Below are 27,209 nucleotides of genomic sequence, written 5' to 3'. Positions count from 1 at the left end.
AAAATGTTCTGATACTCCAGGATACCAGCTAATCCCCTTTCTTCCCACCACCGTTTGCCCAGGGGTCCCTGCGTTTTGCTCAGTTTTTACGGCATATCATGGCCTGAGGGGATATACTGGCATTCCGATAGCAGGTAGGTCAGGAATGCATAGGACATCGCATCAGGACGTCACCACACAAACTGGGAAGCCATTCCTGGCTCTGGGGTAAAGCTGGTGAAGGCCAGGCCAGGCTCAGGCTGGCCAGGATAGCAACAGCTTTATGGCCATTATTTCATTTGCACGGTACCTACTGGCAACAGCAGCCATGTGGGTTTCAGCCCGTGGGCCTAGGCAGCCACAGTGAACTGTGTCTAGGCTTGGCGGGGGCTCACACCTCACTAGTGAGAGGATAGTGAGATTTTCTTGAAGGTGGGTATCCAGCTCACTCCAAGGTAAAGGGATACTTTCTGGTTATTCTCTTGTAGGGACCTTGTCTTCCCTGCTCCACCACTTCTCACGAGGGATGCGCACAGGGGCACACTAACATGAGCAGAGTGACACTAATTTGCACAAGTGCCAAGGCAAATCCCATTTTGAGTCCTCTGGAAACATAATCACTTTGGAGAACTTGTATTGGTCTCGTTAGCTTGTAGATCCAGCAAGGCCAGAGACTATTTTAGGGTTGACCACGGCAGCGATCAGTTTCCTGTGTTACAGAGCTACACCCCCGTGATTCCACAACAGAGGAAGACATACCTTGTAACTCTGCTTTTCTTGGCCTACAGCCGTCTCTCCCTCTTCTCCTCAACTTTCAATCTTGGTGGGTTGTACAGGGACGGAGCCTCCATCCACGCGCCCTTCCGCAGCGCTTTATGGCTCGGGAGTGAGCTGCGTGGATGTAGATACTGGCACTTCCCATTACACTGGAATTAGGCTCCAAAGTGGAGCCGCATTACAGTAAGTAGGACAGGTCTGAGGTGATTTCCCCCTTCTCAGCCACTGCAGAAATCTCTGCCTGGTGCTCTGAACTCTCCATTGCACAAATCTAGGAAGCGCCTTTCTCACTGGCAGGAACGACAGACAAGCAGGCCCCTAAGAGCCCAGCGCAGTTCAGCCGCCCCTGGGGCACGCGAACCCTCGCACAGATCAGCAGGTGTTATCACTCTGAATGCCATTTTTGTCAGGTTGTCAGTCTGGATGTAGCTGTATGGCACACTAGAAACGCCCCCTTTTCCTGGGCTGACTGCTGCCCACTCTAGGCTGAGCTCAAAGCAGGGGGCAGACCCCCATGCATTGTGGAGCCTCTCCATAGCATTCAACACCGTTGTCCCTGGAAACATGGCAGGGGCTAGCAGGGTTGTACTGAGATCAGGTTGCTTCTTCCTCTCCAGCTGCACAGGGGGTCATGAAGGGCACCTGCTCCTACATCTCCTGAGCCCCCACCCATGGAGCCCCACAAGGATCCTTCTGTCTTTCCAACAGCTGTGAGAAGCCACTTGAGGCGATTATGAACAGTGTGGACTGAGGTGCCAGCCACACAGAGGCAACAGCAGCTTTACATCTCCTTCGCATCAGACAAATAAGCCTATCTCCCAGTGCTCCCAGGGCCTGGTGAGATCAGCAGCTGGCCGAAGCTTAGTCCTGGAGGCACATGGGTGCTGCTGGTCGGGAGAGTGGGGTACATGGAGCTCTCTGCCTCTACAGTGTTATCCTCCAGTGAGCCATCCGCCCTCCCATCATGAAGACAGTCCACAGCCACCTGGACCTGCACTGCAGTTGGACACCCAGATAACCCAGGGTGTGACGAGCAGCCCTTGCCACCCGTAGTTAGTGAGAAGACTGCCCTGTTCTGCCAGATTCGGCCCTAGCCCCAGGGCTCACCGTATTCCTGACCTCACATGCTGAGCGCTGTCATTCTAAGCTATTCTAGTACTAGTCTGGCTGCTTCAAAAGCTGCAGCCAGGGCAGAACACAGCAGGAGGTGAGTTGCTCTAGAGGTTCTAGAAAGCAAAGGGCAGATCCTGCCCTGGGGTTGCGCAGGATTTACTGAGTATTGCTCAGTCCTGTTCTCATGAAGTCCCTGACACAAGGCGGCATGAGCCCCTGTGGTGGGCGCCGCTGCTCCAGCAATAGCCACAGAAGTTCTTCCCAAGCAGGAAGGACAGGAGCTCTCAAGGAGTTTGTTTAGTAAGATTAAAAATCTCTCTCTAAACAATGAGCCTGCAGCCTTTTGGAGAGCCACAGCCCTGGTGCTCTCACCTGGAGCAGCCCTGGGGCAGGCTGGAGAGTTCTCTGCGCTCGCCGTTGTCTAGGCTGCCAAAGGGAAGTGAAATGGCTCTAAGACATGTTATTTGAGCTAAGTTCTCAGCTCACAGTATGGGTTGCCCCATCATAGTTAGACAATTAATGGTTCAAGTCCTGGGACAATGATCCTATATCTTAGCGCAACCACCTCCTTTCCTAGCACAACTTCCCTGGGGAATGGGCTCAAGAGAGCAATGAAGGAGGCCCCAGGGGCTAGTAAAGCTCTCTGCAGCTTTCCCAAGACTGACCATAAAGCTGCTGGAAGTCAGCCGAAAGGAGGGAGGGTAACCCCAGAGCAGGAGAAGCAGCTTTTATTGTACTGGAACCAAAGGTTACCTGTCATGTGCCTGCTTGTCAGAGCCAGTTTCCAACCCACAGAACAGCAACCAGGAGCCTTTCAGAGCGCAGCAGGGAGGAACATTTCAACACCTCCTGCACTACCTTGACATCCTACAAATAATTGAAAATCATATGCAAATGCTATCGTATAGAATTCAGCTGCTCTCCCCCCACCATCTCTCTGCAAGCCAAGGGGAAAAGAGTGCCTTTTAAATTGGGCTAGAAAATCTACCATGTATGGAAGAGATTAACCCTTTTCCAGGGTAACAGATTTTGCAGCTTCTATTCTCAGTGTAGGATGATACCCAAATGAACAAGAGGAATTTGTTCAGTTTTTGGATTGATCTCTCTCAGTCAGATGGGCTAAGAGAAGCCAAATTTTATGAAAAATCTCAATTTTATAATCCACGAGACTGCTAGATCACCTATCGTTCATAGATTTCATACCTCAATCCAGCCAACTCATGTTGGATTCCTTCTAGCAGCAGTCATTGCTTTTGGTTTTTCTCCAGCATCTTGTGTAGTTTTCAAACAGATTCACTGTGTGAGCTTGGTCAATTCACTTTTTCTCGATGCCTCAGTTTCTTCATCTGGGAAATGGGGTAGTCATGGTATGGCTACTTACCTCAGGGCTGTTATGACACAATGCCTATATAGTGCTTTGAGCATGTAGAATCATAGAAGAATCATAGAATATCAGGGTTGGAAGAGACCTCAGGAGGTATCTAGTCCAACCCCATGCTGAAAGCAGGACCAACACCAACTAAATCATCCCAGCCAGGGCTTTGTCAAGCCTGACCTTAAAAATCTCTAAGGAAGGAGATTCCACCACCTCCCTAGGGAACCCATTCCAGTGCTTCACCACCCTCCTAGTGAAATAGTGTTTCCTGATATCCAACCTAGACCTTCCCCATTGCAACTTGAGACCATTGCTCCTTGTTCTGTCATCTGCCACCACTGAAAACAGCCGAGCTCCATCCTCTTTGGAACCCCCTTCAGGTAGTTGAAAGCAGCTATCAAATCCGCCCTCACTCTTCTCTTCTGCAGACGAAACAAGCCATATAATGGGTTTGTTGTAATGTCAGAGAAGTGTTCACTGCGTGTCTGAAGAGCTGATACATGGGATGAACCCAGTTGTTCAGAGTGGGGAGAAGAAGGAGAGTCTCAGAGGACCCACATCATGAAAACCAAAGAGCAGCTGGTACAGCTCACATGGAATCTCCAGGCTGTTTGTAAACTCCCAGCTCTGGGGTTGTTTTCAAACCCTGGGCTCTGTTCCACTTACATTCCTTGGCTTATTGGCATCCCCCAGCTAAGGATATATCTAGTCCTCTGAGTGTTCCTGTCCATCTCACCAGGTCTCTTCACAAGTGATTCTCCAAGCCCAGCTGTTTAAGGGGAGACCTCTAGCAGACAATGCCAGTGCTTGTCTGACATTGATGGGCTCCGTCTGAGGGGCTGAGCACACAATCACTGCATTGATCAGCCAAGTTCTCTAGGGTCCTGGGCCACAGAGGTGACCCAGAGCCCGAGGTCTCCCTTGTGAGAAAGTCATGAGGGGGGCGAGACAACAAGGTGTCGGCCTTTCTGTATGAGGAGACGAGGAAATATGCTTTTCCAAGGCAGAACAGCAAACCAACCGCATGTAGGAGAATGGAAACTCCAACCGCATGTAGGAGAATGGAAACTTAATCCGAAGGCCTGTCACTAACCGAGGCTGCTGCAAGCAAGAGCCGTGCTGCTGGGCTTGCGACACAGAGGGATGGGGTGTGGGCAGCAGATGCCTTAGGCACTAGGATATGGCAGGGAGGGGTGCAGCGTAAGAACCCCAGCCGGACGTTCAGCACCACCCACGTGGTTTCTCACCAAGAAAGGACAATGCCCAGGTCACTTGGTTTCAGTGTCAGAAAGGAGGACCCTGCAGAACGTGATTCTGCACTGTCCCTGCTCTTGCCCCAGGCCCATAATAGAGCTGTGTGTACACCTGGCCATTCCAGAGTTCTGTCATTCCTACTCCGACACAGACACCGGGGGCCTGTTCTCCACCCGTTCACACCAATGTGCCTCAGGAATAACTCTGCCAAAGTCAGTAGTTACCCCAGTGTACACTGGTGCATCTGAGAGAATCAGAGTCCAAATACCACATTTCTGGAGTTCTTCGGGGAGCGCACACACTTTCCCCTGGGCTCTAGAGACCAACAGAGGGAGGTGGGGATGCCAGGGGAGGTCTCTGTGAGGTTTCTGCTCTAAAACCCTCTCTGCCTCACACTGGCTCTGTGCTGAGTCCCTGTGCAGGTGTTCTCTCCTGGGAGGCACAGGAGATTCCCCGTGTCATCGGAGCAGACATGTTGGTACCAGCACAAGCCGTGGCTCTCTCCCCTGGCACACATTGGGATCTCCTCCCTGGAAGCTGGCACTGGTGGTAGCTTTACCCCGGCTCAGGCTGTCCGCAGAGACGTGGCTCCTGGGAGGGAGAGCTCTGGCTCTTAGCGTCTCCCATTCTGCTGCTGCACCTTCTCAGCACGCCTTGCTGGAGTATCAGAGCACCTCAGGCCGCGTGGTGAGCCTCTGTAAACCACTGTCCTCTCAGCCTGCCTGAGAGCCAGGGAGACCCGGATGAACCCAAATTCTGCAAGTGCTACTGTGCCATCCTGAGAGTTGCTGGTCTGGGCGGGTTTCACTGGCATGGCACCATCAGAGAGGGGAGGGCGGTGCCCTAATTCAGCCTCTGGCCTGGGGGTGACAAGCACCTAGGGAGCAAGTTCCCTCCTCAGAAAGGCTCCCTGTGTTCTGCTTTTCCCCAGGGTAACTCTGGCCTTGGCTTCAGCATTGCAGGGGGAATTGATAATCCCCATGTTCCTGATGACCCAGGGATTTTTATCACGAAAATCATCCCTGGTGGAGCTGCAGCTATGGATGGCCGCCTGGGGTGAGTACCTAAAACTGCTGTCCTGGCCTGAGCACGATGCAGTGAGGTCACTTGGCAGCAGCTCGTTATGGCTTTAATGCTGCACAGGTCGGTGTTCACGGCACTCGCTTTCCCAGGCCCAGCGGATAGGCAGACTTGAAGCCCAGGGTTAGTGCGCAGGGCTTTCCAGCAGTGCGGAACAGGCTCCCCCATGCAATGAGTTGGCGAGTCTCAGCTCAGTCAGAGAATTTGTTCACATGGCTTGGTACATTTGGCAGCTTCTCCTCACAGGAGACCCCTGCCAGGAGTAGCAGGGAGCCTAGGGTCAGGACCGGGGCTCAGCAGCACTCTGGGGTGCTGTGGGGAAGCCCGTAACTGGGATAGCCGGGAGCTGCAGGTTGAAACTGGGAGGCGTCGGCAGTGGTCTGTGTGTGTGGAGCTTTTGAGTAGCAGGGTGGTGCTGGCAGTACAAGGAGAGGGGCTGAATTCCTTGCGGGGAGAATGGGGTAATGGGCTAAAGTCGAGGGTGATTTGGGACAAGAGAATTTGGGGACTGGTTTCTTTGCCTATTCTCTTTATCTCCCCCTTTACCACCAATGAGTCATCAGACCCCCTGTCCCCTGTCTCCGTGTCAGGGATCTGCCATGCTTCCCTGTCCCCCAGCTGAGGCGTCTCTCTCACCCCTCTGTCCTGCTGAAGGATCCTTCCGGCAGGATCCCCCACTCGCCGCAGGTGGCACCTCCTCCTGGCCACTCTGGGGATTAGCTCTTTCCAGGTCCAAGGCCCCCTTCTGCTGCTCATTCCACATCCTGCAGCCGCTCTCTCCAGCAGGCTTAGGCAGTCTTCCCATTCACTGCCCCATGGTGCCACTTCCCCAGCGGAACCCGGGCCTGCCCTCTGCTCTGGATTCCAGCTCAGGGACCATCTGATCAGCAGCCAAGGTCTGCACGATCCTGAACCTTGCTGCCTTTTCCCTGAGACTTTCCTGCTCCTTCTGGCTCCCCCCACCAGGTCTGCCAGCCCTAACTCCCTCCTCCCAGGGAGTAACTGCAGACTGCTTCCCTGCAGCCCCTCTCTGCTATCAGCTCCCTGGCTTTCTAGAAGCCCCACCTGCTCCCACACAGGTGAGATTCCCCTAATTAGGGCTGTCTTCTCAGCCTGATAGGTTAATTGGCCCACCTGTCTTCCGTTAACCCCTTTGGAGCAAGTGTGGGGTGAACACCCCATCACAGGCCCCTCTCCACCCACCTCCTGTTCAGCGGCTGCGCTTGGCATGAGAGTGTCCGTACTGTAGTCCTGTCCACAAGCCCAGTGTCCTGATTCAGCATCTCTGGGGCTCAGTAGGATGGAAAGAAAGAGAACTGTGTTTTCAGTGGAGTTCCCGGGGGTCTGGATGGAGATCTGTGGCCTTGGCCAAGGTGTGGAGCAGTCAGAGGAGATTGGAGGTCAGTGGATGCAGGGGAACTCCCAGGAGATTCCCCAGAGATTTGAGGCAAGAGCTGTCTAAGCACCATGATGAGAGCATCCAGGGTCCAGCTAGTGATGCGTGTGCTGCTTGCAGGGTGAACGACTGCGTCCTGCGCGTAAATGAAGTGGATGTCTCGGAGGTGGTGCACAGCAAGGCAGTGGAGGCGCTGAAGGAAGCAGGCCCGGTGGTTCGACTTGTGGTGCGTCGGAGGCAGCCCCCACCTGAGACTATCATGGAAGTTAACCTGATGAAAGGACCCAAAGGTGAAATCTCTTAAATGGCTGCAGTAGCCTAACCCAGCCCCTGTCACCTGGACAGAAATGGCCTTGGGGGCTGTGGGTCAGGACTGAGGGGCAGCAGCAAGCTGTATGGGGCCTGGGAAATCACAGTTCAGGATCTGTGCTGCACGGTTTTCCCTGCGCCAGTTGAACAGATGTGTGGGTATAGCAGCACTTGGTAGTCAGAGCGTACTGGCCATCCATACATCCCTGTTTGCTTGGGGACCAGAGCCCACCATCCTCTCCATCTGCTCCATGTGCTTAGCCAAGCCCAAGTAACAGGTCACCAACAGGAGGAGCGGCGTGAGAGCCTGGGCGGAGGCGCCAAGGGGAGCGAGCCCATTGGCGCTGTAAATGCCCCATGTCCCCTGTCAGATGTTTTCCACTCACCATCTAGTGACTCTTCAATCTCCTCTCATTGCCTCTTGTGTTCCCCTCAGGACTAGGCTTCAGCATCGCGGGTGGAATCGGAAACCAGCACATCCCAGGAGACAACAGCATCTACATCACCAAGATCATTGAGGGAGGGGCTGCCCAGAAGGATGGCCGGCTGCAGATCGGGGACCGGCTGCTGGCGGTGAGTGCACGCACCTTCCTCTGGGCTCTAGAGACGGACAGAGGGAGGCAGGGATGCCAGGGGATGTCTCTGTGAGGTATCGGCTCTAAAGCCCTCTCTGCCTAGCACTGGCTCTTGCTCCATATACAGCCTGGGTTTTCCATTGCTCCAGAGCCCCTTTCTCCCCACCAGAAGAGCACGAGCTCTCCTTCCCAAGGCCTGGGCGCAAGGGGTTACATGGGTGTGCCCCAGTGGGCAACGAGCAGGAGTTGTTAGTTTGTACTCACTAATCATTAGATTGCCATAATGACAAAGTCCCACCAGCTGGATCCCCATCAGGGCAATGGTGAAGGGACTGGGGAGAGCTTGTCGCAGACCAGACCTGTGGGTAGTGGCTGCTTTGCATCACCAGGGTGACACAGAGCAGCTGGTGAATGTGGCCTGCTGGATGTAGGATTGTTTCTGGTTGTTACTATCACTGTTTGCTGACAAGGTGAATGTCCTGGCAGGGCTGGGGCTGGGGGCCCTGAGCGAATTCCCAAATATGACATTAATGACATGCCTGAGATTTGTGTGCACTGAAGTCAGGGATTCCCACAGCTCCCTGTGGCGGGGAAGGGACCGCACTCCAGGCACTGAATGAACAAAGGGTAGCTGGAGGACGATCATGTTCCTGTATTTTGGGATAGCGGCTGGGTGGGGCAGTGAGATGAGCAGCATGCAGACCTGGAGCAGGTACAACTGGCACCGTAAGGAAAAGTTTCTGTGTCATGAAGATAAACAAATACCCAGTGTGTAAAAGAGGAACAAGGTAAGTAGCCCGACTTCTGTTAGAGGAAGGGACAAGCTGTGAAGCTTCACAGAGCTCTTCCTCAGGTCTGGAGAAGTCAACCAGCATGTCCAAGCTAACCGCAAGGTGGGACAGATCGTTAAGCGTAAGAGGCTCACACATGCTGTAGGAGACCACTTAAAGTGAAGTGGGCAACTAAGGGTTAGCGGGCAGAAGGGTGTGTTAAAATGGTTGTAATGAGCCATAACACCAGTGTCTCTGTTAAGGCCATGGTTCTAAGGCCTGGGCTACACTAGCTGGGGGGTTCGAACTAAGACACGCAACTTCAGCTACACGAATAGCGTAGCTGAAGTCAAAGTAACTTAGATCGACTTACCTGGCCATCCTCACGGTGGCGAGTCGACTGCCGCGGTGCCCCCGTCGACTGCGCTTAGTCCTCCTGCCAAGGTGCAGTACGGGTGTCGATCCCCAATCCATCGAACACTACCCGGTGATCCGGCAGGTAGTATAGACATACCCTTAGTGTCCAGCCGAGTTCTGAATGGAAGTTCCCAGCCTCGTCTCTAGAAGGTGTTGTGCAGGTTCCTGTGAGGACGAAGACTGGGAGGTCAGATACCAAGTGATCCCTTTGAGAAAAGTGTTCACCCACAGGTGACCGGGTGTTTTTGTCTTATTTTTCTTGTGAGTTCATTCGGGAATGCAGTGATTGTTGGGTTTCACCCACATAGTTGTCATTGGGACGTTGAGTGCACTGGATGAGGTACAGCACACGTTGCGATAGGCTTGTGTAGGACCCATGGATTCTGAAAGGTGCATTGTGGGGGGTGTTGATCATTGTGTCTGCAGGTTTTGCATCTGTTGTTCTGGCGGGGTCTGGTGCCCCTTTGAGTTGGCGTCTCCTGGTCTGTGTGGAGCTTGCTTCTGATGATGAGCCAGGCGAGACTGGGGGTTGTTTGAAGGCCGGAAAAGGGGATTCGGGAAAGACTTTTTTAAGGATGTGGTCCCCATCAAGTTTGAGTTGTAATTATTTGATGATATCCCAAAGAAAGGCTTAGGCAGTCTTAAGACAAAAACACACTGTCACCTGTGGGTGAACACTTTTCTCAAAGGGATCACTCGGTATCGATCCCCCAGCCCTCGTCCTCACGAGAAACCTGCACAACATCTTCTAGAGACGAGGCTGGGAACTTCCATTCAGAACTCGGCTGGACACTAAGAACCATGGTCTTAACAGAGAGACTGGTGTTATATCTCATTACAACCATTTTAACACACCCTTCTGCCCGCTAACCCTTAATTGCCCACTTCACTTTAAGTGGTCAACAGCATGTGTGAACCTCTTATGCTTAACAATCTGTCCCACCTTGCGGTTAGCTTGGACATGCTGGTTGCCTTCTCCAGACCTGAGGAAGAGCTCTGTGAAGCTCGAAAGCTTGTCTCTCCCTCCAACCTCCAAGTTAGTCCCATAAGAGATACCTGGGACCAATGCGGCTGCAAAGAAGCAGTGTTTGAAAGGCCTGGTGAATGGCTGACCTTGCTGCATGCTGCCTGGGAATCAGACTCTAGCTGTTTCTGCAGCTGAGATGCAACCCAGCACATGCTATTGAAACACCACTTGGAGACATGTCGTATCCCACTTCACCAGGGATGTATTAATGAAACAAAACCGGGATCATTTGGACCCAGTCCTTTCTCTCCTCCCCGACTTCTCATCTGCCTCTCATGCCTTTCTGTTTGTTTCCTCCGTCTCCCTCACCGCCCCGGGCCTGTTCTCTCTCGCAGGTGAATAACACGAACCTGCAGGACGTGCGGCACGAGGAGGCGGTGGCCTCTCTGAAGAACACCTCCGACATGGTGTACCTGAAAGTGGCCAAGCCTGGCAACGTCCACCTCAACGACATGTACGCGCCCCCCGACTATGCCAGCAGTACGTACGCCAGCCTGCCAGCCTCAGCCCGGCTCCCAGGAGAGCACAGCTGTGCCACAGCGCCAGCGGCGGGAGGGGAAGGCCACAAGAACCCTTCGGGAAGGATGTAGGGGGGGTGAACAGCAGGGCCGAAGGGAGAGGGGCATGTGAGAATGTGAAAGGGAATGGGAGGGTCTTGGGGCGTGGGGAGCCCCACGAAGTGCGGGGCACTGTAGGAAAATGTGCGCTAGCAATGAGAACACAGGGCTCTTGCACTCTGTTGTATACCAGAGCAGCCGGGCCCAGGACTTCTGCTCCTGATTTTGTCTTTTCCTTCTCTGCAGCCTTCTCAGCCTTGGCCGATAACCACATAAGCCATAACACCAGCCTGGGTTACCTCGGCAGTGTGGAGAACAAACCCACCTACCCAGCCCCCCCACAGGCGACCCCATCTAGGTACTCGCCCATCCCTCGACATATGATTGGGGAGGAAGACTTCACCAGGTGAGCAAGGGCCTGAGGGTAGAGACAGCTCAGGGAAAAAGCTCCGGGAGCTCTCCCCCTCCCTCCCTCTCTTCTTTTCCATGGGATCTGTGGGTGAAATGACAATATTTATTGACCCAGTGAATCCGTCCCCAGGCCTAGGGCCACAGGTGCTGAGCTTCCTTGCAGCAGGTGCCAGCACAAAACCCCTATTTGTTAGTGGGTTTAGCATTCTTTAAAAGTCCCTGGGGCAGATTCTGCTTCCTCAGTCCTGTGGAAATGCTGAGAGATAAGCGCCAAGCTAGAGAGATTGTTTCAGTGGCTCTGACCCCATTCCCCATGTCCCTCTCATTCCCCTTTGCCCCCTGTTCCTCTTTGAACTCTTTTGAGACTTAAATGCTTCTACGTTTCTGATTCTTTGGCTTTCATTTCCTTTGCTCATTAAAATCCTGTAAATGCAAATCACATTTACGGTGGAATCTCACACAGGCAATTCAGGCCGTTCCCCCGCTCAGAGCCCAGGGACGCTCCCCACCAGTGTACTGAAACCTCTGGAGATGATGCTGAGGTCCTTCGGGATGACAGTGGTGTAAAAATGTTGGCAGCCCAAGTACATCTCTTCATCCTGGGCCACGCATGCGTTTCTGCTCTGAGAGTCCTGGGTCTTCAGAGGGCTCCTCTGCCATCTGTTCATTTCAAACTGTTCATGCAGCAGGGATTCTGCCAATGCTCTGAGCTCTCCTGCTTCCTGCATGTTACTCTCAGGTTCCTCCTCATCATTAACATCATACACAGAGCAATTCAACTTGGTTCCAAGTGGTGCCAGCTCTTGCCTCTCTCTCAGTGGAGCAGGGAGCAGAAATGGGTTTTGGGTGAGTTTGAAGTAGGAGGCAAAGCTCTTTGAGGCAGAGAAAGACAAAGGGATTTAGTCACTGTTACTGTGATTGGCTACTCTCTGTTTTCATCATACAGCTGGGGTTGGTTCAGAGTTAGAACTGACTTTAGTGTTTGGTAACAGCAGGGCTACAATTGGCTTTAGGGTTGGGGTGATGGCAGGGTTAGCACCGGCTCGGGGTGGGGGTCGGGGGGGATGGCAGGGTTAGGACCAGCTCGGGGTGGGGGTTGCCCAGCCTTGGAGCACGTTATTGGGTCCCAGATATAAATAATAAAGGACTGTAAATTGTCCTTGCGTGTCCGCTTCGTCCCACAGCCTGGTGCTGTTGCACTGCGGCAGCAGCATCGCGTCATGACGTGCTGGTCTCCCAGCATCAGTGGATAGGGCGCTCCGTGTTGTGTGAAAGGCGATCCGAGGGCACACTGGGGTTGGACTGATGTGCAAGGTGAGGGTTGTGTCTCCTTGGCAATGGGAGATGCGCACACATGGTGTGAATACAGCAGCTGATTAGCTGTTTCAGCAGGGAATGGCGGAGCTCCTGTGCGTAGTGTCAGCGATTTGCATTGCATTCGCTCCCGAGACCCACCAGAGCTTGGGGTCCCCTTTGCAGCCCTGTGCTGTCACTGGGTCCCATCACTCGGGTCCAGGTGGCTGGGCTCTGTCCCTGCTTTAATTTCTCTCCCTGAACAGGAGCTCCTGCGTGTCCAGGGCAGTTCAAATGAAGTCAAGCAGCTTAGTCCCTCCACCTTGCCCTGAACATGCACGTGTGTCCCCGTACCAGAGGTGAAAGTAAGCCGGTCCGGTCCACCGGCAAGAACCAGTACGCCGTGCCGGACCGCACCAGCTTCCGCGGCAGGGATTTAAAGGGCTCTGGGCTGCCCGCAGCCGCAGGAGCTCTGAGCCCTTTAAATCCCGCCTGTGTCTCCAGTGGCCGGGCTGGGGCCGGGATTTAAAGGGCTCAGAGCTCCCCGCAGCGGCAGGAGCTCCGGGCCTTTTAAATCCTGGCCCCAGCCCGGCAAAGCTCGGGGTTCCCCGTGGCAGCCGGAGCCCCGGGCCCTTTAATTTGCCCCTGAGCCCCAGGGGGCTCCCAGCCACCTCTGCAGCTGGGAGCCCCTGATTGATTTAAAGGTCCTGTGGCTCCAGCTCCCCTGGGAGCCGTAACATTGGGGGCTATGACTGGAGACTGTAGTGTATCATTCATGTTGGGCCCATTACCGACGGGCCTTTCTGTGTCAGACGCGCATTCATGGGGACAGACATGGTTAAAGCAGCCCCTCCTCTCCCTCCAGACCCTTAGCATAGACTAGGCGTGAAGCAGCAGTGACTGGGCCATTGTTTGTGGTGCAGTGCCAGTGACTGGTCACTAGAGGATGCTACTGCATGCTGCAAAAGACTCTGCCCAGGAGCCATCAAGGCACAGACGCCAGGGAGGCTGTGGGGAGCTGTCTAACAGGCCAGTGCCAGCTGCTGTAGTATTCTCCAGGCTTGGATTTGTTGTGTGGTGGGCTCTGCCTGAGCGCGCTGCCTTCCTCAGCTACGCCAGCTTCACGCTGCGTCTCAGTGAGCTGCCTCCAGCACTTGCGTTCTCCACAGCCAGCCCTGCGCTCACCTCCCATGGCAGATAGTGCCCATGTCGTGCCCCTGCTCTGGCTCATTGTGCAAGTGGCTTCCCTCCCTCCCACCCCTCACCCACTCGGGCCTAAAAGGGAAAGGGAGCAACTGAGAGGAAATGCACCCGGACCCGCATCCACAGAGTGGTTCAAACACAGCTAGGGAAGCAGGGTTAAAGGTGCTGCCCTGCTCTGGCCAGTCAGTGGAGATGAGGCCACACCATGTCAGAACATTGCTAGCCTCATCTAGTTGAGTCCTGTCTAGTCTGAGGTGTGATTAAACACTGGCTGCACAGACCATGTAGAAACCTCTTTGGGTGAACCTGTGCTAAACCAGATTAAAACCTGGTTCCTTTCCTTGAGTCCTAGCCTGATATAGACAGTCCAGAGAGAGACGCTGGACACAGAGGACACGAGTCCAGCCATGCAGGACTAGCACAAGGCAGGGTATTTGGGGCCAGTCCTGACTGGAACAAAAGGGGCCATGATTTTGGTGCTGTCTCATTCCAGCCCCACATGGGTGAGTCACTCCGTGCAGAAGAGGCCATGGCGGTGCCAAGAGCTGAGATGCTAATAACAAAGTGTTATTCCCAGAAGTTGTGCAGTAGCAAGAGACACTCCACGGTTTGCAGCCTCCCCAGTCCCCTGAGCCCAGGGCAAGTGGGCCCGGACTTGGAATTCCACATCATCGGCCAGCCATAGGCTCACCATCCGACCACCTTGTGGCATGGCCCGGCATTCCAGCAGCTCTTCCTCAGGATTTCAGTGGCCTAGTATGGTGAAGACTTGGCCTCTGGCCAGGCCTCAGGATAGTTCCACCCCTTCTGGGGTATCAATGTCCCAAACAAATAATGTCCAACAAAATAAGAGTAATCAACAGAACATCTTCCGGTACATCTGGACTCCTCTTCTGTCTCCCTCTTCTTCCAGAGCAGCAGCTCCCAGGGCTTCTCCCTGGAGTCGCTCAGCAAACCCCCAGCGTCAGACAAAATACATAGTCAGCAACTTCTACCTGTGTCAGGCTGGAGCCTTTAGCCCATTAGGCTCTCCCCTGTTCCCTGCTCTTCTGCAGAACATCAGCCCACAGGGCGACGCCCTGGAGCTCCGCTCCTTTGTCAAGGTTCAGCACAGGTGCTATCTCCACCCCTGCAGCATTGCCATGGTTCCCTCTCTGCCTGATTCCTGCCAGAGCAGGGACTCCAGCCCACCTCTCCCCTGGGTCTCCTCCCCACTGCTCTGAATTCCTTCCTCTGGACTGCGCCCTAGTCTGACAGATCTCCAGCTGGAACACGCTGGGCTAACAGAGGTCTCTATTAACCCCTTCTTACCACTGTGGGGTTTATACTCCCCCTCACACTGCCCCCTCCGCAGTCATACCCTGCCTGCCTCTCTCTGAATGGGGCAGTCTGGGCCTGGACTAGCCTGTCCACCTCCTGGGGCAGGGACTGGTCCTACGTCTGCCCCCCTCCGGTGGGAGGGTTACTCGTCTCCATAGCGACCCTGTCTGTTAGTCGGGGGGTGGAAGCACTGTGGGGGGAGAGGTGCTGTATAAATGGCCTCACCTTGGGAGAGGTCAGCCTTCCTTCAGGAGTATGATGCAGCCTGCGGGAAGGAGGAGAGAACATCTGAGCTCCTAACGCCCCGATTCAAAGCCATTAACACAGGCTGTTTGTAGTGAGCACTGGTGCTTTTGCCTGGTTTCCAGCCCTGCAGCCTCACCCAGTGGGGAAGTGTGGCAGGGGCCATTCCTGTCCCTCAGGAAGGCTAGGGAGGACACTGACTGAACTGAGTGGACAGCTGAGCAAATGCTGGCTGGGGCATGACCAGGAAAACAAAGGTCCTACCCAGCATTCAGGGAGCTCTTGGTCTCAGGCAGCCGCGTGAGACACTGCCAGGGGCAAGGCCTCTGCACGGACACTTCAGTCCCTTGTTACCAGACAAACCCAGTGTTCAGAGTGGAAGCTAGAGAGAGAAAAATCGGCCAAAGCCTCAGGACCTGGGTGTCTGGGAGCCTAACTCTGTGCCTGCAGGATTTACTCAGGGCAAGCCCTTGTTCATGATAACCTGCTTACCACTGGCATAGCACTTTCCACGTTCTCTGCCCAACTTTCCATCCCCACCGTCAGCTGGCTCCACTGCCGCCCCCACTCCACTCGCCAGCCGCGCATCCGGCCGCTCCGCTGCCCTGTACCGACAAGGTCCCCCTGTGACGTTATGACTGTGATATAATATCTCATTGAAAGGGGAAAGGGCCAGAAAGAGTTAATTAACTCACAGACTGACCTGACCCATGGGTGAACCTTAAGGACTGGTTAGGAAGATATGTAAATGACTAGAGCTTTGAAATGCAAGTCTGCATTGTTAGAGGTAGTAGGGGAGATGTTTGCTCAGGTCTTGTGATGGCAGCAAACAAGTCTTGTCTATTGCTATCGTTTTAATTCAAAGATCAAAAAAGGGAATATTAACATTTATAATGATACTTGAGTGAAATAGTATTATTGTCTATGTATCTCTTTGAAGGTTGTGCTAACCTGTATCTGAACTGTTTAATGGATAAATTACTCCTAAGTGCCAGGATGTTTGGGAGAAGGAGTTAAGCCTATTGTTTTCTCAGGCCGAAAGGCTGCTGGAAATGTATAAGAACCCTGGGACATGATCCTTCATCTCAGATCTGCTTTGGGTTTCAAGAGGGGGAAACTTTAAGCCATAAGGATTGAGATCCCCAGTCATTGACTGGAGCCACCCTGAATATGGACATTGGACTATAACCTATGGACTATTTCTAAAAGGACTTTTGGCAACTACAAGCTTATCTCTGCTGTGTATCCGAACCTCAAGAATTGAATTCAAGTCTGTCTGTAGATTAATCCTTTAACCAACACTCTCTCTCTTTTCTTTTTTAATAAATTTTAGCTTAGTTAATAAGAATTGACTATAGCGTGTACTTTGGGTAAGATCTAAATTATAATTGGACCTGGGTATGTGGCTGATCCTTTGGGATTGGAAGAACCTTTTCTTTTATATGATGAAGTAAGATTCTTAGGAATCATCATCATATCTGACAGGTGTGTCTGGACGGAGGCCTGAGGCTGGGCACTTTAAGGGAACTGCGTGGTTTGGACTTCTAAGTGACCAGTAAGGTACTGTAGAAGCTGTTTTGTGCTGGTTGGTAAATCTAAGTATTGAAATAACCACCAGCGTTTGGGGTTTGTCTGCCCTGTTTGGTTTGCAGTTCACCCTGATTGAGTGACCTCAGCTGGCTCCCACGGGCAGCACCGTCACAGTGGCGTAGTCGTGCTAGGATCCACAGAACCAGGTCAATTAAGCTTTGGGTCAGAACCCCACGCTATCCAAATTGGAATTTTGGTATTGAGAGTTTGGTTGGTTAAGGAGCAGTTGCAATGGATGAGCAAAGAGCATATGAGGGTCTTGACAAAAAAGCCCTGGAAGATTTGTGTTCAGGAAAGGGGATAAGCTTTAGAAAGAAAGCTACAAATCAAGAAATGAGAGATCTGTTAACGGCCAGTGATCAGGAGGCAGGAGCACGGCCCTTACCTGATGCTACAGAAAATGCAGAAACAATTAGAATAAATAAGGCAGCAAATAAACTGCAACTGGAGCATGAACAGAAACTAGCAGATCTTCGATTGCTGGAAAGGCAAAAAATAGCTGAATTCGAAAGAGAAGCTGCTGAAAGAGAGAAAGAAGCTGCTAAAAGAAAGAAGGAGGCTGATGAGAGAGAAGAAAAAGCTCGTAAGGGGCATCTGGAATTACTGGCTGCTGAGGAGAAAGCTCGACAGAGGCAACAGGAGCTGGAACAGGAGATCCAGAAGATGCAACAAGAAACTGCTAGACTCCAGCTCCAAGTCAAAAAAGCAGTGGAAGAACGGCAGAGACTGTATCCTCTGGAAAATCCAGTTTATAACTGTGTTGATATGTGGTATTACTCTGGGCAGTTCTCTGTGTTTAACCCGTTTTGCTATGGCTATGGAGAGGGGGATTCTAACCTGGTGGGAAATAGCTGTTTGTCTGTGCAAATAAGCTGTGTGTCTGGGAATGAAGTTTCTGAATGTCTGTCTGATGTCTCAGAAGGAAATCTGGAGTTAGATCAAGAGCAGAAAAATCTCATTGGTGAGGAAAAGGTTTCTCAGGAGCAGATTAAAGTAAATGGTCAGGTTAAAGCCCTAACTGAGGAAGGAAAGGGTAAATTTGTAATGGGTAATGGATTGGTGGCTAGTGCAGCTTGTAGAAGTAAACCTGAAATGGGTAACTGTGATTTGCTAAAAGTAGCTCAGTGTAGTGAAAAGAGCAGCAGCTTATCTGTTGGGAGTGGCAATGTGCCTGGCAGGGAAAGTCTGGATAAGCCTGGGCAGCCTTGTGAGCTGATGGCTTTGTCCAGTCAGCAGTTTGGGAAGGGAGGGATAGTGGAAGATGAGTGTCCCTATCCCTTACCTGTTTCCTGTGTGGAGAAATGTGACAGTGAAGGGAATGTGCCTGTGTCTGTCAGGGGTATTGACTTGCCTATGGAGGAAGTTACCCCAATCTCCAAGCAGTTGTCTGTGAACAGCCCTGTGTGCTGGAACAAGGGAAATGAGATCCCAAGCTGTGTGTCTGGTGGAGGAGAATGTGTCTCCAGCTCTTCTGTGTCTTTGGAGCAGACAGAAGGTGCCTTTCAGCCTGTGATGGTTGAAGGTGATTCAGTTGTCTCGAAGTTGGTTGTAAATACAGCTAAAGCCCAGGAAGGGAATGGTCCTAACTTTGTGTCTGCTGGGGAGAATGGCACTGTGACTAGGTTGCATCCAGTTAGTGTCTTAGCAAAATCCCAGAGACCAGACAATTCTGGTGCTTGTAGTTTGCCAGTTGCTAATGTGTGGTTGGAAAAGGGTGTAGCAGCTCTGTCTGGTCAGGGTGATACCCTAGCCAGGGCACAAGGGGAGCAGAAAGGTGATTTAATTGTGTTACCTACTAACAGTTTAACAACTTGTAGCAAAAAGGAAAAGATTCCTGAACTTGTTCATGGCCAAGGGAAGGAGAATGCTTCTAACCTGTTATCCAGAAAGTCTATAAGTTGGCCTGAAAGGGAATTGTGTAGAAATCTGCCTGATGGGCCAAAGGTGATCATGGATGTAAGTAAAACCCAAAAAGAGTCTGTTGTGGCTCAGGAAAGTGTTCCTTTAGAGCAAGCCCTGGGTGAAAAGGGTAAGAGCAGAATTTCTGTGAAAGGTAAATTGTTGCTTAGAGAAGCTGCTAAGGAGAGAAATCCTCCTGGTAATCTGTGCAAGCAGTTTACTGCGACTGAAGGGTGTGAAAGTAATTTAATCAAAAAAGTTTCATTTCCTAACAGCCAGAAATTTTCTGTTGTGAATGGATCCACTGACTTTCCTTTTGAGAGATCCAGTGTGGGTAGCTTAGAGAAGGTCTCAGATGGAGTAGAAGCTGTTAAGAAAGTTAAGCAGCCATATAACCAGGTGGCTGTGTGTGGCCAGCCTGTTGGAAAGACCATGGTGTTGGGACAGGACTGTCTCCATGCTGATTCTGTAAGTAACCAGTCCGTGCTTCAGGACTTAAAAAGAAATTTGGTTACTGGTGTTTCAAAGCGGAACAGTTTTATGGCTGAATGCTTGAGGATGCAGGGGAAAGCAAGTGAACTCTCACCCTCAAACTATTTGGAATTGTGTGATATCTCTGTAAAACAAAGTCCAGCCTTGGAATGGGTAGCAGCTAAAAATCTAAAAGCTAGTGTCTGTGTTGATGCAAATTACTTGGCTGGCAGGGAGAAGAAAGACTTGCTAATAGCTGTTAGCAAACAGAGCCCACCCCATCAGCCAGTGAATTCTGTTAAACAAAAGAAATCAGGGTTTAATCCTTCAGGACAAGGAGAAAAGAAAAAAATTAATTTTGCAAAGGAAAGCCACAGGGTAACCCTAAAAGGCCCAAACCCCAATGGTATTGAGCCAAAGGTGTGGCATAGCAAACATGATGGTAGATGGACACCTGCAATAAATTTGTTGTTATTGCTGATGGTAATGTTTGTAACTAATGTGTTGCTATTACCAAGAAATGTAAAAATGTACAATGTGCCTAATCTTATGGTAAATCCCTTGAACATGTTAAAAGTAATGCATAAGAACCCACTTTATGTTAAAAGGCCTGGTTATACTAATGTTTCACTGTTAGTGCCTATAAACAGTCTTGGAACTTTTCATAGGAGAAAAGACATTCCAGACCTAATGTGCTGTGTTAAAAGGGAAACTGAGGCACACTACCATATTGCTTGCATGGCTAAATGCCAAGATTCCTATACAATGAACAACATTAATATCTACATTGGTTTAATGTTAATTGGGTTCCAGGCATTTGCCAAAGCTTGTATAAATAAAATAGCTAGTTTCTTTAGCTCTTGGCAAGATCACATAAAACATACAGGAACCCTGCTGCAAGAGCAGATCCAATCCACTATTGTTCTAACCAAGTTTTACCTTAAGTTCATAAAAAGATTCAATCATGTTATTGAACATGAGTTGGGTAAACCATTTCTGTTATACAGTGACATGGCTTCTAACCCAATACAAGCTGTAATAAAACAAAACCCAGGATGGGGAGCTTTTGGGATGCAGTCAGTGATGTTTGTGTCATCCCTTCCTGCATCAATTTTGCGTTGGGGGTGTGACGTTATGACTGTGATATAATATCTCATTGAAAGGGGAAAGGGCCAGAAAGAGTTAATTAACTCACAGACTGACCTGACCCATGGGTGAACCTTAAGGACTGGTTAGGAAGATATGTAAATGACTAGAGCTTTGAAATGCAAGTCTGCATTGTTAGAGGTAGTAGGGGAGATGTTTGCTCAGGTCTTGTGATGGCAGCAAACAAGTCTTGTCTATTGCTATCGTTTTAATTCAAAGATCAAAAAAGGGAATATTAACATTTATAATGATACTTGAGTGAAATAGTATTATTGTCTATGTATCTCTTTGAAGGTTGTGCTAACCTGTATCTGAACTGTTTAATGGATAAATTACTCTGCTAAGTGCCAGGATGTTTGGGAGAAGGAGTTAAGCCTATTGTTTTCTCAGGCCGAAAGGCTGCTGGAAATGTATAAGAACCCTGGGACATGATCCTGCTTCATCTCAGATCTGCTTTGGGTTTCAAGAGGGGGAAACTTTAAGCCATAAGGATTGAGATCCCCAGTCATTGACTGGAGCCACCCTGAATATGGACATTGGACTATAACCTATGGACTATTTCTAAAAGGACTTTTGGCAACTACAAGCTTATCTCTGCTGTGTATCCGAACCTCAAGAATTGAATTCAAGTCTGTCTGTAGATTAATCCTTTAACCAACACTCTCTCTCTTTTCTTTTTTAATAAATTTTAGCTTAGTTAATAAGAATTGACTATAGCGTGTACTTTGGGTAAGATCTAAATTATAATTGGACCTGGGTATGTGGCTGATCCTTTGGGATTGGAAGAACCTTTTCTTTTATATGATGAAGTAAGATTCTTAGGAATCATCATCATATCTGACAGGTGTGTCTGGACGGAGGCCTGAGGCTGGGCACTTTAAGGGAACTGCGTGGTTTGGACTTCTAAGTGACCAGTAAGGTACTGTAGAAGCTGTTTTGTGCTGGTTGGTAAATCTAAGTATTGAAATAACCACCAGCGTTTGGGGTTTGTCTGCCCTGTTTGGTTTGCAGTTCACCCTGATTGAGTGACCTCAGCTGGCTCCCACGGGCAGCACCGTCACACCCCCACATTCCACTCTCGGAATTTCCAGTCGCATGGGCAGCACAAACTTAGCCTGGCCAGAGCAGCACACCCATCTTCCTCCAAAGCTCCACCATCTGCCCCCAACTCACCAGATTAGGCCGGGAGAGCGGTACTGAGATGGATTGTTTAGGGTGGGGATTGGGGAGAGAGGCCTGTTGGGGTGGCAGTTTAGACTAAGAGGGTTTGGGGGTCACCAAATGAGGGTAATGTTCTCTTTTGTCAGACGTTCAGAGAGATGGTAGGGTCTGAGTACGATCACTTTAATATGATGGGTTCTTCTAATGCAGGGTTCTTGCATTGGTGATGGGGTGTGAGGCTTCTCTGCGCACTGAGCCTCTTGTGCACACAGCTCTGTGCTAGGGCAGCAGATAGAATTGTGTTGTCTGGTCTCCTGATCTGCCTGGACAGGCAGCAGCCAGTCCTCCCGTCAGTGTCGGAGCTCTGCTAGTTGCCCCGTCAGCTGACTGTGTGAGCACTGTTCTAGGTGAAAAGTCAGAGGCTGTTGGTACAGCAGATGGTTGACATGAAACAGGTGGTTTTGCCTGTGTCAGTGAGCAGTGTGCTGGCCCCTTGCACTCTGTTACTGCATGCTGATTTGGCCCCAGCTGCATAGGGTTTGATTGGCATTTTGATGCCATTGCACTTCTGTATTCTAGGGGAAGGTGCTACTGCGGGCCTAGTGTCAGTGCTGGTGGGAGAGGTTAACAGGGGCCAGGATCTGTTATTGGAGAATATTCCAAGTAAACATACAATATTCCAAGTAAACTTGCCAGCTTATCCTTTGTTCCGTACCTCGGCTCGGATGATACTGGCTTTGCCTGCGAGGGCAAGAATGGGTTAAGTCCATAAGGTCTAAGGAGAGTGAAGTAAGTGCTGAAGTCTGTGTCCTCTCAATAGCTGAGTGTGGGTGAAGAAGACGCGTGTCCTGCAGCAGCCCCAGGAGAGAGAAGGCAGAGATAAACAGAGCAGGGGGGTGAGAGCTGAGAGCATTCAGAACATTCCTGTTCCTCGCACGCTCAGTTGGGGAGCAAGAACCAGGCAGGGAAACCGCAGGCAGCGCACACAGCACACCAATGTTCACTGTTAACGTCTCGTCATCCATGTCCTATGGGGGACCCCCATCTCTCTCTCCCTCCCGGCAGCAGCCAGGCCACAGGAAGAAATGGGACCAAAGGTACTGTTCTGTAATACCACTTAGTCTGAGCTGATGCAGGGAAGGGGAGTGGGACCATTGTTCAGGCAGCGAGGAGTGTCTGGGAAAGGTTTCTGGGCACAGGGTGCGGTGCCTGGCTGGGGTGATACCAGAACTGACCGAAAAGTCCTAGCTATTCCATGCCTGGCATTTCTGCTTGTGCCAAGCCTTGGTATAACCTAGGAGTTAATGATGCTTGTCCTGGAAGGCAGACAGGAGTGCGTGCAGCCCCGGTTAACATCAGCTGGATGTAACGCAGACACAGACACAGAACTGGAGTTAGGGGTTTGTATTGGGGGAATGGGAGCCCTCAGTGTCTGTGGTTTTGAGCAGTGGTGGGTGGAGGTTTGTACTGAAGCTTACTCCACTGAAACAACCCCTCCCTGCAGTGGGGCAGGGGGGTCTGTCTGTCAGCAAGACTGCAGGGCACTGGGACTTACAGACTCCAGATTCTGTAAGCAGAAGACTAAACACTCCAGGTTGGACACAGTGGTTTAGATGCCGCAGCCAAACAAACTGCTCTCCCCGCTGTCTGAGAGTTCCTAGGGTCACAGAGAACAAGGCCAGCTGAGAGCCCATGGGCGTCAGCCTGGCCCCCTTCCCTGCAGAAATGCCACAGTGGTTTAAGGGCTACTGCCCATGAGCCACAGAGATGGCAGCTTTCAGGGCAGGAGGGGGCAGCCTATGAAGTGAGGTCCAGAGGTCCCATCCAGTCCATCTCCTAGGGGCCAGGGCAGGGTTGTTCTCTACTGAACATTTACTAGCATAGTGTCATGAGCAGTGGGACCCCCAACCCTTCCCCTGGAGACAATTCCATAGCTGGCTCTCATTCCTCGTCAGGGCTTGGTTTGACACTCTGTCTTCCTTTTTCTTTAATTCCATCACATTCCTCCTAGTGCCTCCTCCCTCCCCCCACCCCTGTTCTGCTCACACCACGGGGCCTATGCGGGCCTGGGGCGAGAGGCTCCAGCCCAGGCCTAAGCCCTCCTTAGACATCCTACTCTTCCTTCTTTCTTTCCTTCTCTTGCTCTCCCTCTCTTCCCGTAACTGTCTCCAAGTGACCCTGGCTCTGGGCTCCCTCCCGGTGTCCCTCGCTGTAAATCCTGCTGCCAGGATGAGTGTGTCAGTGAAGGGGGAGAAATCTCCCTCATGGCTCATGATGGTGGAGCCTGTGTTTGTCCCGTGGGGCTGATGGAAAAGGCTCCCCTGCAGCCTGGCAGCGTATTGCCCAGGCTGTAGCTTTTCTGGAGCTCCACTGTAGTGCCCAGAGTCGAAGTCCTTCCCTGTCCCAGCTCCTTTCCTCTGTTCAGTCCCCTGACAGAATCTGAACCCTTCTGCACAACCGAACTTGACTTAGGCCATGAACAGGGTTCCACTCTCCCTGTCTGGCCTGGGCTGCTCTTTGCATGGCCTCAGGGTGGTTACATCCCATATGTTTTACTTCTCTGAGGCTTTGGCTACACTTGCACTTCAAAGCGCTGCGCTTTGAAGCGCTAAGTGTAGTCAAAGCGCCAGCGCTGGGAGAGAGCTCTCCCAGCGCTGTCCGTACTCCACCTCCCTGTGGGGAATAACGTACAGCGCTGGGAGCCGCGCTCCCAATGCTGGGGCTTTGACCACACTGGCGCTTTGCAGCGCCGCAATTTGCAGCGCTGGAGAGGGTGTGTTTTCATACCCTGCTGCAGCGCTGCAAATTTGCAAGTGTAGCCAAGGCCTGAGTAGTGTCCTGCAGAGGGATTACTGCCACTTTAACATGTTCCTCCACAGCAGATGCTCTGGCTTCATTCTTAGCACATGTCCTGGGTATTTCCATCATCTTCCTGGGTAACTTTAGAGATAAAGTGTTGTTAAACTCTCTGATGAATCTCAGCGTTTTGGTATAAATTTGTTCCACTGAATGCTTAGTATTTTCCTGAGGCATTTGCTTCTAAGGCCCTTAAATGTCTGTCTCCCTGTACCTTTGGTGGATTTCCAGCTTTCACATCCGTATGTTAAGATAGAAATAACATTTGGGCTCAAGATTTGTAATTTGTATAAATTAGATTTTCAATGACCAAATCTTGTTTTGGCTAGTAAATCAGCATTTCTCAAACAGGGGGTCTTGACCCAAAAGGGGGTCACAAGCCTTTGTAGGGGGGGTCACGGTATTGCCACCCTTCCCTCTGTGCTGCCTTCAGAGCTGGGCGGCCAGAGAGTGGCGGCTATTGGCCGGGTGACCAGCTCCGAAGGCAGCGCTGTCGCCAGCAGCAGCACAGAAGTAATGGTGGCATGGTATGGAGGGAGCGGGTCGTCAGAGCCTGAAATATTTTCAAAGGAGGTCCCAGCAAAGAGAGTTTGAGAATCTTTGTGGTAAATGCAGCTCCTGCCTTGCCAGTTTGTGACATTATTGCTTTCTGGACATTCCCATTAGCTCGCATGTTACTGCCAAGGTACATGAATTGACTCGCTTCTTCCTTCCTTTGCCTTCCAAAGAAATGCTTGAGTTGGTAATTGCTGGGGTTCTTGTTCGATTTGTTTTTTCATAATTAACTATTAATCCCATCTGTTTTGTGATGCTGGACAGTCTGGTTGAACTATCACTTAGAAGGACTATGTCATCAGCACTAGTGTACTGTTGCTGAGCCATGCGTTGCCTGTGTTGGATTTGTCTATAAGGTAGTCAATGGCAAAGCCAAACAGGAGAGATGACAGAACACAACCATGCTTGACACTCACATCTGCATTTATTTCACCTGGGCGACCTGCACCTTGCTAGAAAGCCTTGATAAAGTTAGTTATTTGTGTTAGCCTTCAGTAGCACTTCAAGATGTTTCAGAGTGAATCGCGACGGAAATGATTTTGTAAAGTCCATTCTGTTGACAAGGAGTGGGTTTGGCCAGTCAGTGCCCTTTGGCTATTCTCAGGGTGAAAGTCTGGCTGGCATAAACTGCCTCCCAGCTCACTGCCAGGCAGCCATAGCCTGGTGGCGTGTTGCCCAAGCTGCAGCTTTTCTGGAGCTCTATTGTAGTCCCAAGAGTCAGTCCTTCCCTTCCCTTCCCCAGCTCCTTTCCTCTGGGTACAGAGGCCTGTTCAGCCGGCTGCTGAGCTCCAAACGCCTCCAGCCCTTGGCCCAGATCCTGTGACTGACGGGAGCTCTAGGCTCCAGCCTGTTGGATGGTGCAACTCCCAGCACCTGCTCTGTGATTTGCCAGCCTCCTCATTGCTGGCTGATGAGTCGCAAGAGTCTGAGCTTGGGTGCAGGGAAGACTTCAGCCCTGCCGGATTCCAGGTGCATCAGGAAGCTCTCGTCCTGCTGTGCTCAGTGGCTTGCCTTCTTTCTGCACAGCTGGAAGCACCAGATCCCAGGGCACTGCAGTTGACTTTGTTGGGAGTTGTGCCCTCCTTTCTCTAAATGTCTGATGTCTGTTCACATAGAGAGCCCCGGAAAATCATCCTGCACAAAGGCTCCACTGGACTGGGCTTCAACATTGTCGGGGGAGAGGATGGAGAGGGGATCTTCGTCTCCTTCATCTTGGCTGGCGGCCCTGCCGACCTCAGTGGGGAGCTGCGGAGAGGAGACCGCATCTTGTCGGTGAGTCCTGTCACTACTGCTGAGAGAGGCCTCGACCAGTGTGCCGGGAGCTGCTCTCGCTGTTATAGCTGCATTATGTCTAGCAGTTTGCCTGTCTCCCCTACCTCGGGCATTTACAGAGTGCCTGTCCCCTAGCCTCTAGCAGTTCATTTGAGCTCCTTGTGTTTTGCATCCCTAGTTATAATTCTCAGCAGTGCAGACACAAATCCATCTGACCCTTTCCACAGCAAAATGAGGCTGCCTGGGCAAAGCTGGGAGAGCAAGCCTGGACACCGGGCCCCGCAATTAGAGTCCAGCGGCTGAGTCCAGACAGTGATGTACGCCGTCCTGCTGCAGTGCAGTCACAGACACGTGTGTTTTCATGCCCCAGCTCTGTGTGCACGGGGAGCTTTGCAGTTTGAAAACTGAGCAGTTTGGCCAACAAAACCCAGATTCCCTCCCTCAAAGAGTGAGGAGCCCCAAGGTGCAGATGGGGGCAGTGGCACTGTGTGCATAAGGTGGGTAGCTGAGTGTGGATGCTGCCTAAAACCCATCCTTTCAGCCACACACCAGAGAGATTCTTAAGGGGTGTTCTGAGCTTGGCCTGGCCTGGCCGGGTCCATTCCATCTCTCAGTTTGGCCCCTGCCACCGGGGTAAGTGTATTGATTCCATGCAGATGAGGCCAGAGCAGATCTTGGGGGGGGGGGCAGATTTTCCTCCATTCCCTGGGGTTTTGAAGATCCCCACCAATTTATGCCCTTACCTCACAGGGACTGACCCACAGATGTGACTCCAAAACTGAGCAGCAGTGAACGCTGTAGAGCAAGGTTCGAATTCCCCATCCTCAGCCTGACCCTGTTGTTCCTAGCACCACTGTCCAAGCTTTGCCAGGCCAGGGAGGGAGAGGCTGAGGCTAGGAATTACAGCTGAGCCCTGGGGCAGAAACACAGATTGCCACAATGCTTGGGAGGGGAATGATTCTCTCCGGGTGTGTCTGCACAGCAAGCGAAGATGTGATCATAGAGCAGGGAGGCATACCCACGCGCACTAGTGCAGGCAACAAGAGTAGTGCAGGTGCAGTGACATGGGCCAGCAACCAGAGCCCAGGCCCCAGGGACCTAGGTGTGTACTCAGCTCACCCATGGGACCACGGCTACGCTTCTAGAGACCTTGGTTCGAA

At 51.6% G+C, this 27,209-nt stretch overlaps 1 protein-coding gene across 5 annotated transcripts in view; it reads left to right on the top strand.

Annotated features, from left to right (window-relative positions):
• Positions 1-27,209, top strand: part of DLG3 (discs large MAGUK scaffold protein 3) — a 169,684-nt gene that overhangs the window by 90,648 nt on the left and 51,827 nt on the right. For all 5 annotated transcript variants that reach the window (XM_045030734.1, XM_045030735.1, XM_045030733.1 and 2 more), the window contains 6 exons: positions 5,430-5,554; positions 7,095-7,264; positions 7,720-7,856; positions 10,408-10,552; positions 10,876-11,035; positions 25,893-26,049. In XM_045030734.1, coding sequence (XP_044886669.1) covers positions 5,430-5,554; positions 7,095-7,264; positions 7,720-7,856; positions 10,408-10,552; positions 10,876-11,035; positions 25,893-26,049 — 894 coding nt within the window. The remainder of the gene's footprint in view (positions 1-5,429; positions 5,555-7,094; positions 7,265-7,719; positions 7,857-10,407; positions 10,553-10,875; positions 11,036-25,892; positions 26,050-27,209) is intronic.

The sequence above is a fragment of the Mauremys mutica genome, chromosome 9 (assembly GCF_020497125.1).
Source record: "Mauremys mutica isolate MM-2020 ecotype Southern chromosome 9, ASM2049712v1, whole genome shotgun sequence".
Classification (NCBI taxonomy): domain Eukaryota; kingdom Metazoa; phylum Chordata; order Testudines; family Geoemydidae; genus Mauremys; species Mauremys mutica.
The sequence above is the reverse complement of the archived record's forward strand: the minus strand, read 5'-3'. Positions and strand labels throughout refer to the sequence as shown.